Below are 13,518 nucleotides of genomic sequence, written 5' to 3'. Positions count from 1 at the left end.
GAGTCTCAGATCTACCGCACAAAATGACCATCTCCAAGGCCCACATGTAGAGGGAACTTGGCAATATTCTCTCATATTGCTCAACCAATCTCACCAGTTCCTCAGGGAAACAACTGGGGTCCCACTTTTCAGAAAGTTCAGAATGGTTAAGTGATTGGCCCCTGCAGGCACTCAATGGTAGACTTGAACCCAGGTCCTGGGGACTCCATGTATCCTGGCCCTGCTCACCCTTAATGTCCCGGTGAACAATCATGTTGCTGTGCAGGTAGGACATGCCCTCCAGGATCTGCCGCGTGTACTTTCGGGTCACGCTCTCTGTCAGAGCACCGTAAGCCTTCAACTGGTCTTTCACCGAGCCCTGGAGGCCACAAGAAGTCAGAGGAGTCCCCTCAGGGGAGGGCTGGTGGAGGGGCAAGCCCATTCCAGCCCCCAGCATGGCAGCAAAGGAGTGATTTGTTCAATTCCTATTTGGCTGGGCAGGGCATTTTGCCAGGAGCTGTCAGGCAGTTTGGAAAAGAGAGTACCACAAGTCCTTCTCAAGCAGAGCGCCACCCAAATCCAGGAGCAGGGAGGCCTCTCTGCTCCAGATGAAGGCTGCATTTACTGGACAGTGGGCCAGCCCTACATGCCTCAGGGGAGTGCTGGACCTAGGACAGCTGTCATCTCATACTCCCACTGCAACCTGAGGCAGGGCCCTCCTGACTCCAAGTCCCACCATCACCTCACTTTGCTCCTCTGGGCCTCTGGAGCCTCAGGTGTTCAAACTCCTATCCAAGGTGACCCCGCTCCTGCAGGCCCCAGCCCCCAGGTCAGGCCCTCTTTTGTGTGTGTCTCACATGCATTCAAGGGGCACGTACCCCTGGCATGTACTCCATGAAGATGGTCAGGGTCTTCTCAGCGCGGTCCCGCAGACAGCCATAGTACTGCACGATGCGCTCATGCTGCAAGTTCTTTAGCAACTGGATCTCGCACTCCAGAGCACTCACCTCCTAGGGGAGGGGTCAGTGGTCGCCTCAGCTCTCAGGGCCCTAGTTCTGCCCGCCTGGGTTCAGCTCAGCTTGCCCTAGTTAGTGGCCTCACAGGGATCTGCCTTGGGAACTGCAGTTGGAGAAAAGGGGGACTCTCTTAACTGTCTAGCTCTTGGCCACAATGCTGGGCAGGCCTTGGGATGGTGGCACTCCCATGGGTGGAAGGAGGCAGGGAGGTGGGAGAAGGGGCTGTGGGTGCTTAGTTAAGGTAACTGCTGTTTGTCCACAGAACTTGAAGTATAAGCGACGTTGAAAGCTGAACTGCAAAGACAGGCCATATGATTCCTCCTCTAGAGCTGGACCAAGTGAAGGAGCCCCACAGCTCCTTCCTGGGCTGAGAGCTGGGGAGAGATACTTGTCTAGGGGAGGGAGTCCCCTCTGTGTCACAGGTCATCACCTCTCAGTTTGGGTTACTTGGTACTATGGCATCAGTTTAGTTCCTTACACCCAATCCCTCCCCGCCAGGTGCTTGGTGCTCTTCAGACCACAGTCCTTTCACCCTGTGGCTGGGACCAGGATGGACAGAAAGGGAGTTTGGGAAGAATGACAGAGGAAGCAACCTACAGCATCTCAAGCAACTACTCTGTGTGGTAAGAGAGGCATTTTTGTTGAAAGGAGGGAACTGGAAGTCAGACCACGGGTTAAGTGTACCTTGCTTGTCTCAGGACTGTCTGGATCAAATTGGACCTGCTTGGAAGCAAGTTCACGTCCCGTGTCCACGTCATAGCACAAATAGACCCTGCCGAAGGCACCCTGGCCCAGGAGCTTTCCCCGGCGCCAGTTGATGGGGGCACTGGGAGCTACAGGAGAGCAGAAGGAAAGAGTTACTTTGTGTACATTATTTATGAATATCCCATTCATTCTCCAGGAACAGGGTCTCTGGCTCAGGCTCCCCCTCACCCAGCACCATCACATCATCTCTTAGTAGAGCATCTCCACCACAATCCGGAGCAAGCCCAGTGCCCTAGTCACTCGGACCTGAAGTGAGAGTCCTAAGAAGCAGAGGATTGGCTGAAGTCATGGTTAAATGCTCTTCTGCATTGATCAAATGCATTTCCTTCCAAAGCCCCTAAATATCTTAATATGGCAGGGATGAAGGGTGTGCTCTTCCCTAGTTTAAACACGGAAAAACTAAAGATCAGAGAGGAGAAGAGGCTTGTCACACAATAGTGGAGCCAGGCTTCAGACACTCCAAGGCTTATCCCGTGTGGTGCATTTGGGCCAAAGCCACCACCTGCTGAGCCTAAGGGTCCCAGGGGCCCAGCTGTTTGCCCCCGTAGCTTGTCTGAGACCACCTGGGCAGTCTCCTCCTAGCCAGGGACAGCTCCTCACACTTGGTTGGCACATTCCTCTCCTGCACAGAGAGGGCATTCTCGCTGTCCGCACTCCGCAGGCGCCCACGGGGGTCCAGGTATTGCACAGCCAGACCCATGTTCTCGCCATTTGTGCTCAGGGAGCGGCTGGAGGGCACCAGGGTGAACAAGTTGCCTTGATGACGCCGTATTCGGGGAAATGTTCTTCTGCCTGAAAGGGTGCAAGGGCCAGAGTAGAGCAAGTCACACCCCAGGCTACGAGGCGGAACGTACAAACCAGGTCTGAGACACCCCGGGCTACAAGGCGGAATATACAAACCAGGTTTCAGCCAGAAGTGATAGATAATACCAGCTCCAGCCCATCCTGTCCGCACTCCCACCTGACTCATTCCACAGAGGCTGCTGTCCCAAGCACTCCAAGAATCAGGACAAAAGCAGAAATTAGGAAGTAGTCTGGTTCAGGGAGATCTGGCCAAAGGGAAGGTGTATGGCTGGCCAACAGGCTCCCAATTGCTTGCAAGGCCAAGCCACACCCGAAGGCACTGATTTCCTTGTATCCTACTCCTTACCCCTCTACAGGGCCCAGGCCACCTGCTGCTGTGGGGCAGAAGAGGACATGGGAGAGATGGTGCCCCTGGAGCACACCACTGGCTTCAAGCAAGGTCAGAGTTCCCAGTGGCAGCATCTGGTCTACAAATACTATCTTCCCTGTTTTTGTTTTTGTTTTTTTCCTGTCTCCCATGCCTCAAGTCTGGGCCACAAATCCTCAGGAATGAAGGAAAATACAGGCACTTCATGGACGAACCCACCCTCCTCATGGCAACTTGTCCTTTCTTGAGGCAGCCAGCAGGGAGCAGGTGAAGAAGAACTCACCATCACTGTAGTCCTTGTGGTGCACAGACACGTGGTAGCGCCGGGGGTAGGTTCCACCTTTGACCCCTTTGTCATAAAGCTGAGTTTCCCGATCTGAGTAAGACAGGAGAATCACTGGCTTCTGGGTAGGTCAATGTGAGCCACTTAAGCCCCCAAGTCCCCAAGGCACCTGAGACCTCAAAGCACCAAGCCCAAGGAGAGCTACTGACTCAGAAAAGTCGAAGCAGAGCCACCTGAGGCCCCACCCAGACACCCTGCATTACCCACCCAGGCTCTGTGGAACTCACCTGAGTATTCCTGTCTGTTGTCAGGGAAGCTCTGGGCACGGGACATTCGTGATTTCCGGAAGGATGGGCTGGAGAAAACAAAAAGAAAAAACAGACTCCCACACACTTCCACAGCAACCAAGCAGGGCGTCCAGGCAGTCTCCCTTTCTAACCCCTGCCACAGCATTAGGTGGGGGAAGCAGATTTTGCGGGAAATAGCCCTTTTCTGAGCCCAGCTCCTGCTTTCTCCACCCTCCCTTCACTAGTCTGTGACCCAAATTTGACAGCACCCTGAGTGGTAAATCTCCCCCATCTGACCCAACTCCAGCCTGGCTGCACAGCCCTCTCCCTCCTTGGCCTTTCTTCCCACCTCTGTAACAGGCAAAGAGCTCCAAGAGAATCCTTTGCCCAGGGCAGTAATAAAAACAGCCACAGCATCATCGTTGATAGGTTGCTGCTTTCTTACCTATTTTCTAAAGTGAGCTTTTTCTCATTTAATCCTCAGAACGCTGTGAGGTAGCAAATACACCATATAATAAAAATAACATAATAGCAGATCCACTTGATGAGCAGCTAGGCTGTTTCTGTCTTCACAGACACCCCTACAGATTAGGCACACACAGTCCTATTTATATGCTCAAAGATAAAGCTAGGAAGACAGGGCCAGACTTTTTTTTTTTTGAGATGGAGTCTCGCTCTGCTGCCGGGCTGGAGTGCCGTAGCATCTCAGCTCACCGCAACCTCAACCTCGCGGGTTCAAGCGATTCTCCTGCCTCAGCCTCCCGAGTAGCTGGGACTACAGGCACGCGCCACTGGCCAAGATGGTCTCGATCTCTTGACCTTATGATCCACCCGCCTCGGCCTCCCAAAATGCTGGGACTACAGGCATGAGCCACCGCGCCCAGCCCCAGACTTTTTTTTTTTAAGATGGAGTCTTGCTCTGTCGCCCAGGCTGGAGTGCAGTGGCGCGATCTTGGCTCACTGCAACCTCCACCTCCTGGGTTCAAGCTATTCTCCTGCCTCAGCCTCCCAAGTAGCTGGGACTACAGGCACGTGCCACCATGCCCAGCTAATTTTTTTTGTTGTTTTTTTTTTTCTTTTTGAGACGGAATCTCACACTGTTGCCCAGACTGGAGTGCAATGGGGCGATCTGGGTTCACTGCAACCTCCGCCTCCTGGGCTCAAGCAATTCTCCTGCCTCAGCCTCCCAAGGAGCTGGGATTACGGCGCCTGCCACCACGCCCAGCTATTTTTTTTTTTTTTTTTTTTTTGTATTTTTTAGTAGAGACAGGGTTTCACTATGTTGGCCAGGCTGGTCTCGAACTCCTGACCTCATGATCCGCCCACCTCAGCCTCCCAAAGGGCTGGGATTACAGGCAGGAGCCACCGCGCCTGGCTTTTTTTTTTTCATTTTTAGTAGAGACGGGGTTTCGCTATGCTGGTCAGGCTGGTCTCAAACTCCTGACCTCAGGTGATCTGCGTGCCTCAGCTTCCCAAAGTGCTGGGATTACAGGCGTGAGCCACAGTGCCTCAAGGCCAGACTTTAAATCCAGGTCTATGAACCCAAAGTCTATGTTCTTGCTGCTAAACCAGGCATCTTTCTTTCACCTTAATCATCACCATCCCATTTTGGAGATGGGGAAATTCAGGAATAGAGAGGTTAAAAGACTTGTCTGAAGCCATTCAACTAATATTTGGTGGAGCTGGGACTGGATCTAGGTTTGTCTGGCTCCAGATCTCATGCCCTTTCCCAGATCCCGTGAAGGGAAGATGAAAGCCCTGAGCCCAAGTCAGGCTGGACCTCAAGGAAATAAGTCCAGGTCATTCACAATGAGAAGAAAACAAAGTACTGCAGGCACAGAGGAAAAAACCCAAGAATAGAGAGGCGGGTAAATTTAGCTATCTTTCCCAGCACCCACCTGAATGGCCCTTTCCCTTACACAATAGTGCTTATTGGCCTTTTGCGGGGGCCACAGGTTTGAAACTCTTAAGGCAGTGGCACAAGGGGGCTGCCCCCTCATTTCCCAACTACTAGACCTTCTGTAGTCCTCTTCTCTCCCCTTTCCCCTCCAAAGCTTAGGAGATAATCCAAAGCCAGAGTCAATCCCTGTCTTGGCAGAGCCCTCAGTCTATGACAGCAAGCCCTGGCACTCTTGCCTGTGCCTTCTTACTCCCCTGGTTGGAAAGCAAGCCCCAAACAAGGCTACACATTGGAAACCAAGTAACCATGACTGTATTCTATGATATCTAAAGGGAAGACAGTGCTCATCAGTGCTCAGGTCTATTAGGCAAGACAATGCAAATTTAGCCATAGTCATAATATCACTACCCAAATGAACAATTAATCAGTTACACAAAGTAAAAAAATCCCCAAACCTTTTCCATAGCCTCTGACCACAGTCCTAAGCCCAGACAGACGTGATCAAAAGAGTTCTTGGGCATAATGAGGCAGAGGCGAGGGAGTGGCAAGATCAATGCCAAGGCCTCTCCAAACATACCTTTGCGATTTGGTATGTAAAGGACACCACTTGTTTCCTCCCAAAGTGTAAGAAGAAGATATACACCAAGCAGGTGGCATGGTACACTAGGCATTCTGGATATTCTGTTTTTGGGTTTCAGTTTCTTACTCCACCAAAAACACTTGGAATAAAAAATGATGGTAAAACAATGAATGAGAATTCAGTTTTCCCCCTAAAACACTGACAGTCCACTCCTTCTCAGTTCAGATCACAGCAGTGAGGCCAAAAGTACGAAAGCGGCATATATTATATGGAAAGTCAAAACATGTAAAGCACTTAGAACAACAAATAAGCTGCTATTTTATGAGCTATTTTTACATTCATTTAATTATGCCATCATAACATTCTCGTGGTGTTTGGGAAATTAAGGAGAAGGCTTTTCCTAGAAGCATGATGTTTTAACCCTGGGCCTGCAGAGCTAACTCTTCTTCCTCAACCCATCAATTCCAAAAATGCCTATGCATTACCCTCCAAACCACCCACAGTCCCATACCTGTCTGCTGACCTGTCCAAGGATTGGCAGCTTCCAGACAAGGAATTTTCTGCACTGTTCAGGGGATCCAGCATCTGTAAGGCAAGTCAAACAATGAAGCCACACCCCCAGCCCCAATTCCCCCCAGTGACCCAGGCTTTATGGTAAGGGCCAGCAAATGGGCCTTTTTGTCAAAATATGAAAGTGTCCTCTTTCTCCCCATGCAATGGGAAGAATAGTTAGAAAGGTACCATCCTCCCCCTTAGTTTGAAAGGCAAGTTTCCAGGAGGGAGAAAAATGCTTGGCTGGCATCCCAAGGAGCTCTGGCACGAGAGCAAAGCAGAGGCTCTGCTTTTCTTGTTGGCATGTTCTTGGCTCATTAACACTGGAGCCTGGCGCTGGAGATGGTACTACCCTGCTGAGCCTTCCAGTGAGTTCGGGTGGGACCTTAATGCTTCTGTTTACACTCCATAATTTATAATTTACAAAGACAAGGATTGCCTCATTTCACAGATGAGCACTACAGGCCTAGAAAGGTTAGGAGACTTGTCTAAAGTCATAAAACTAGTTAGTGCACAGCTGATACCAGAACAAAAATGTCCCAGTTCCTGGTCCAATGCAGAGGTAATAGATATCTAAATATAATAAAATATTTCTCTGGCCCCTGGTCAAATGCAGCAACAAAAGGCCTTTGGAATCCCTTTTTCTCCAATCAATGTCCTGAAGGGTCCTCCCTTTCATTTTCTCTGCACAAAAGTTGGGGTGGGGTCTTCAATTTCAGAATATTCATTATCCGAGCTCCAACATTAAACATTACATAGGGGCCAGACTTGGTGGCTCATGCCTGTAATCCTAGCACTTTGGGAGCCTGAGAGGGAAGGATCACTTGCACTCAGGAGTTCAAGACCAGCCTGGGCAACATAGTGAGACCTTGTTTCTGTTTAAATATTTTTTTAATTAATTTTAAAAAATTACATAGGGAAACAAAGTATCAGAATTATGAAAATTCACTAACGACCTCCATAAAATTAGTTTCCAACTCAAATATTTTTTCCCATTTAATACTAGGGTCCATCCCCACCCATAATTTCAAATGCTTTAAGTCATGTTGTCACACATGATTTTTTAAAATCTGCCAATCAAGGCAAATTAATTGCAAAGTAAAACTGCAAATGTTGCTAAGGATATAGGATAGCCAAAGTGGATGAAACCAATATGGGAGAGAATTGCTTTAAATCCATCAGATGCATATTTGGCAAATTTAGACTAGTTAACAGATAAAGACAAAATGGACAAATAAATAACATGGCAGGTGTGGTGGAGGAAGAATACCAAAGATTCACAAGAGGCCTTGGGGAAAACTGCTGAGTCCTGTGAACACTCTTGTAAAAAATGACGTTCTTTATGGTTAGAAGTCAAGCAGGGAGTGAAGGACGTTACATTGTGCTAGCATTTTGTTGTTGGTGCTGTTGTTCGAGACAGGGTCTCATTCTGTCACCTAAGCTGGAGTGCAATTCACTGCAGCCTGGGCTCAAGTGATCCTCCCACCTCAGCCTCCCGAGTAGCTGGGACTACAGGCAGGTGTGCCACTATGCCCAGCTAATTAAATTTTTTTTTTTTTTTGTAGAGACAGGGTTTTGCTATGTTGCCCAGGCTGGTCTTGAACTCCTGACCTCAAGCAATCCTCCTGCCTTGGCCTCCCAACGTGCTGGGATTACAGCTATGAGCCACTGCGACCGGACTGACATAATTTTTGTTGGAAAAATTAGGCCAAAAAATTAACATGAATCATGCTTTGCTCATTCTAAAAATTAGTAAATAGATGCAATTATTGCTTAAACCTGATTAAAGAAAAAACAAAACTTATCATATTTTCACTTTTCAGTAAAGTCACACTGGAATATTCTTTTATTACATACTATGCAGTGTTCGTTCCTGTTAAGTAGATTGATCTCAAATGGCCTGTTACCAGGAGCAATTCTCTTCAGCTAAAGAGGCAGGCGCTGGGGGAGGACCTTGGCAATCCCCAACCACTGCCTTCCTTGGCCTCTTTCTAAAAGTCTGTCCTCACTGGGAGTCAAATCCTCCCATGCCTTCCAGGGCCATGCAGGCAAAGTACAAAAGTGAAGGGGGCAGAGTATAGGACCATGGCGAGGGACACAGACTGAGGGCAATCAAGCTCATCTGCAATCTCTGGGATTTTACACCCAAGTCACCCCTAGAACAGCTGATGTCCAGAAGTACCCTGGTTAGAGAAACCAGAAAGGATGGTCAGTAAAATGCCCAAAAAGGAAATCTGCAGCTAATGGCACTCCAGGTCACTACTCCAAACATGAATTTATCTGGAAGGCAGGAGTATAGAAGGAAGAAGAGTACAAAGGGCTTCTCATAGCCTACATAGTTTGAATAATGAAAGAAAAGTTACAAGAATCAGCTTTTTGTAAGATCTCCCATGTGACAGCACAGGCCCTTCTGTTGGACATTTTCCCCTTAAGAAATTTCCCCTTCTCAGGCCAAATCCCAGAAAGTGTAAGAGCAGCCTTTTCTTTTACATCAAAGCAAGTTTATTGAAAAGACCAGAATGAAGCTGGAGATCTCACGCTTGGTGAGTTCACTAAGCCAAATTGCCATTTGCATCAAGTAAGCCACCAATTTAAAAGCTAGCCACTAAAATGGCTGAGCCACTGTGGTAGACACACCCTAAGGTGATTGCTCCCTCTTCCAATTAGTCCCAATGAACTGCCTTTCCCTTTAGTGCAAGTAGAACCTGTGACGTGCGTCTAGCCAATAGACTATGGCAAAGAGGATAGAATATTCATTCCTATGATTATGTGATGTTTTATGACTCCATCTTTGCAGATTGGAGCAAAAGATTCTCCTGCTGGCCTTGAAGAAGCTGCCATGTTGTGAGAGGGCCCCATGGCAAGGAACTGCAGGTGGCCTCTAGGAAGGGAACTCAGAGAAGCCCCTGGGTGACATTCAGAAGAAAAGAGGAACCACAGTCCTACAGCCACAAAAACTGAATTCTGGCAACAACCATCTGAGCTTAGAAAAGAGCCTCAAACTCAAGAAAGGCAGGCAGCCTGGCTGACACCTTGATCGCAGTCTTGTGTGACCCTCAGCAGAGGACCCATTTGAGTCATGCCTGGACTCCTTACCCAGGGAAACTGGAAAATGATAAATGTATATTGTTTTAAGCCTCTAGGTTTGTGGTAATTTGTTATGGAGCAATAGATAACTAATACAACTGTCTACCATCATAAATGATCAGCCTAACCAATCCTACAGTGTAATTTTGATATGGTTTACTCCTTACCTTTCATCAAGAAACAGCAAAACTAAAATATATCCAATGAAAAACATAACCTGTCACTTTAGAACCAGTCGTATGTTAAAACACTACTGAAATGAGCTGGGCGTGGTGGTGCCTGCCTGTAGGAACAATGAGAGGACCACGATGAAGAAAAATCTGTTAAATCCTCACCCAACAACAAGGAAACTATGTAGTTTAGATCCTTTAGATCCCATCTTTGGCAGAAATTGTTATTTGGCACTTAAAAAGGGACAATCCATATTTGGGCAGGCCTGGTTTATAAAAGAGCTTTCAAATGGGGTTCATGTCCCTCACTTCTGCACTGTGACTACTGAGAACCCCTTGTTATGACCTTGGTCTGCTGATACAGGCCACAGGCATATCCCAGCCCCCCTATACTCACGCACTGCTCGCTGGTCTCTGGGATGAACTCCCCCTCACTGTTGATGCTGGTGTAGGACCCCTGCCGGGCAATGTGCTGCTGCCGCTCAGGAACATAGCCAGGGGGAGGTGAGCTTCGGCCAGGGTTCTGGGAGCCTAGAGCACATAAAGGAGGCTTTCAACAACAGAGCCCAGGGTGTGTGGCCCAAGAGGAGCAGGCATGGGGCCAACTATTAGGCCCTAGAGGTCAGGAATGTGACTCAGATGGGTCATGGCACCAACGTCCAGCATGTGCCAGCTCCCTCAGGCAAACAAAGTCCCTTCCTAATAGGAAACAAACTCCAGAGATGGAGCAGGCACTACGGCATATCCGACCAAAAAAACCTTGACACAAAACAGAAACCAGAATGACCCCTAGGAGACCATTTTAGCTGGCAATCAGACTAGCTTTTAAAAAAAGTCTTATATATAATTACTCCTTCATAATGTCACCTTCTCTCTTCCTCTAGAGCACTAATGCCATTTCCTCCCATCAGCTCAATACATCAGCTTAGTCCTCTTTAGTTTTGGGTCCAAGCAGTATTTTGAGGGTGGGGACCAGGGAAAGGTAACTGAATATACCTGTGCATCTCTCTCTGTTGCCCTGTTCCCCCAGCCAGTGTCTCCCCTTATTTGTTCTCTACTTGTATCAGGTAAAAAGGCCTTCGTGATGGTCTGGCCAGGATCAAAAGGCAGGCTTCTCCATTCCTACCCACTCCCACACTTCCTGGCTTATGAGTAATGATATTACCTTTTTTTTTTTTTTTTAATTGAGACAGGGTCTCACTATGTTGCTCAGGTTGGTCTGAGTAATGATATTATCTTGCATTTATGTGGTGCTTTACTTTTTGTTACACATTCACAGTAATTAACCTCATTTGATTTTCAACATCTCTACAACAGAGGTTTGGCAAATATTTTTTGAGTGGCTGCTAAGTGGCAATCATTCCACAAGGTATTTTTACATTTGTTACTTCACTTAATCCTTTCAACAATCCTGAGAGGTAAGCATTTGCTTTACTTAACAGAGGAGGAGACGGAGACTCAAGGAACTTAAATCTTAAAAAAAAAAAAAAAAAAAAAACCCAAAACACCCAAAAACAATTATTTATGTTTTACAGATAAGAGACTATAAAACCAATTAACAGGTACTTTCACCACATCAGCTTGTAAGATGAAATGGTTTATCATCCTAACGTTAGTGAATGACAGAGGTGTGCAGTCTTACAAATGACACACTTTGTAAGTCACTGAGCAATGTTTTTCTGCCATAAGGGATTTTGAGTCCGAGAAATCAGGTCCTCCTTCCTCCTAGCCCAAGAGCTTTTTCTGACTGGCTGTGTTGCTTTCCATGATCAGAGAAGACAAAAATGAGGCCAAAAGTTTGCATCTTTTTTCCTTCCTAAGCTCACCAGACAAACCAGAAGAGCCAATTTTCAGAAGGTTTAAAAAAAGCTTTAACTATACCCACACAAATATTTCTTGTAGCTTCAAAACTTAAACATAAGACTCTTATCCTGAACCCTTTTCCTGTTCTGAAGGGAACAAATTTATCCTGTTGTTTAGAAAACCAGAGACACAAGAGCCCTCCATTCCCTTATCTACCACCCCTTACCTCTCTCCCACGACCCAGCAATTCCCAGACACCAGGAATAGAGTAGTACCATCCCTCAACAATGCAGGTTACTTTCCTTGCTGGTTGGTTTCTCCAGTCTAGTTCAGGGGCTGTAGCACTAGGTTTTCTGAAATGGAACTGCAGGCAAGATGCTCTGTGGAAATGGCTAAGGAAGCAAGAGAGACCAAGTTTGGTAGCTGGAGACCTAGGGAAGTACCTGACTCATTCTATTCTGTTTTGTTGTTTTGTTTTGTTTCAGAGACAGGGTCTCACTCTGTTGCCCAGGCTAGTCTTGAGCTCCTGGGCTCAGGCAATCCTCCCCCTTCAGCTACAGGCAGGTGCCACCATGCCTGGCTTCTCTCCTTTCTTGATGATAGATCCCTAGTCCAGACTAGTTTTAGATGGAAAATCTGAGATACACAGTTTTAGTTTTATGTATGTGTGTGTGTATACATGTTTATACATATATGTATATATATTTCCTATTGCTCAAAAACTCATGTGTGGCCAGGTGCAGTGGCTCACACCTATTATCCCGACACTTTGAGAGGCAGGAGAAATGCTTGAGGCCAGGAGTTTGAGACCAGCATGGGCAACATGGTGAGACCCCATCTCTACAAAAAATATTTTAAAAATTAGCCAGGCGCACACTTGTGGACCCAGCTACTTGGAAGACTGAGGCAGGAGGACTGCTTGAGCCTGGGAGGTTGAGGCCGCAGTGAGCCGTGTTTGGACCACTGCACTCCAGCATAGGTGATGGAGTGCGACCCTGTCTCATAGACAAAACAAAAAAGCTCATGTGGAGCCAGGAGCACTCAGCCTGTACCTGGAAGTAGAGGTAGTGCACCAGGGACTAAGCATCTACAGCAGAGGGTGCTCAAGAGCCCAGTCCAGGGTCTTAGAACATCCCGGAAAAGAGGGTGGGCCTGACAGACTGATGGAGCTCAACAAACTCCCTGAGCCAGAGAGACTCCCACTATTTCAAAGACCCTCAGAAGGAAGAAAAATACTTAATGGAAAAAAAGAATGGCGGGGAGGCTTGCTCTGTGTGTGTGTGCACTTTTAGGAACAGGGTCTCGCTATGTTGCCTAGGCTGGTCTCAAGCCTTGGCCTCCCAAAGTGCTGGGATTAAAGGCATGGGCCCCCATACCTGGCCAGAGGGTTGCTTTTTGAAAGACATTTTCTAAGAAGCTTAAACTATTGTTTTTCAATGACCTTTAAGAAACTGACACTGACTCTTTTTTTTGAGATGGAGTCTTGCTCTGTTGCCCAGGCTGGAGTGCAGTGGTACAATCTTGGCTCAAGGCAACCTCCGCCTCCTGGGTTCAAGCAATTTTCTGCCTCAGCCTCCTGAATAGCTGGGATTACAGGTGGCCGTCACCATACCCAGCTAATTCTTATATTTTTAGTAGAGACAGGGTTTCACCATGTTGGCCAGGCTGGTCTTGAACTCTTGTCTTCAGGTGATCTGCCTGTCTCAGCCTCCCAAAGTGCTGGGATTACAGGCGTCAGCCACTGCACCCAGTTGAAACTGACTCTTTAATTCTTCTATATTAAGTCAGTTGTTCAGAACATATGGTTCATGTGGTTGTGCTGAATACATTTTGAGAATTCACCACTGAACTGGTATTGGAGAATACTTCCAATCTCTTCTTGGACACATCACCCCAGCCTCCCTCCAAGGATGTCTCTCTGGCAG

General features: G+C 47.6%; 1 protein-coding gene across 5 annotated transcripts in view; it reads right to left on the bottom strand.

Moving 5' to 3' along the window:
- The window catches only part of MAP3K3 (mitogen-activated protein kinase kinase kinase 3), a 74,371-nt gene that overhangs the window by 4,209 nt on the left and 56,644 nt on the right, over positions 1-13,518 (bottom strand). For 3 of the 5 annotated variants that reach the window (XM_034942691.4, XM_034942693.4, XM_034942695.3), the window contains 8 exons: positions 10,188-10,321; positions 6,493-6,566; positions 3,502-3,569; positions 3,215-3,307; positions 2,361-2,552; positions 1,680-1,828; positions 858-989; positions 229-358 (listed from right to left, as the gene is read on the bottom strand). In XM_034942691.4, the coding sequence (XP_034798582.2) occupies positions 229-358; positions 858-989; positions 1,680-1,828; positions 2,361-2,552; positions 3,215-3,307; positions 3,502-3,569; positions 6,493-6,566; positions 10,188-10,321 (972 nt within the window). The remainder of the gene's footprint in view (positions 1-228; positions 359-857; positions 990-1,679; positions 1,829-2,360; positions 2,553-3,214; positions 3,308-3,501; positions 3,570-6,492; positions 6,567-10,187; positions 10,322-13,518) is intronic. The other 2 variants (XM_034942692.4, XM_034942694.4) reach the window with 1 other exon arrangement.

The sequence above is a fragment of the Pan paniscus genome, chromosome 19, assembly GCF_029289425.2.
Source record: "Pan paniscus chromosome 19, NHGRI_mPanPan1-v2.0_pri, whole genome shotgun sequence".
In the NCBI taxonomy this organism is placed as follows: Eukaryota; Metazoa; Chordata; class Mammalia; order Primates; family Hominidae; genus Pan; species Pan paniscus.
This window is presented reverse-complemented; position numbering and strand designations above follow the sequence as displayed.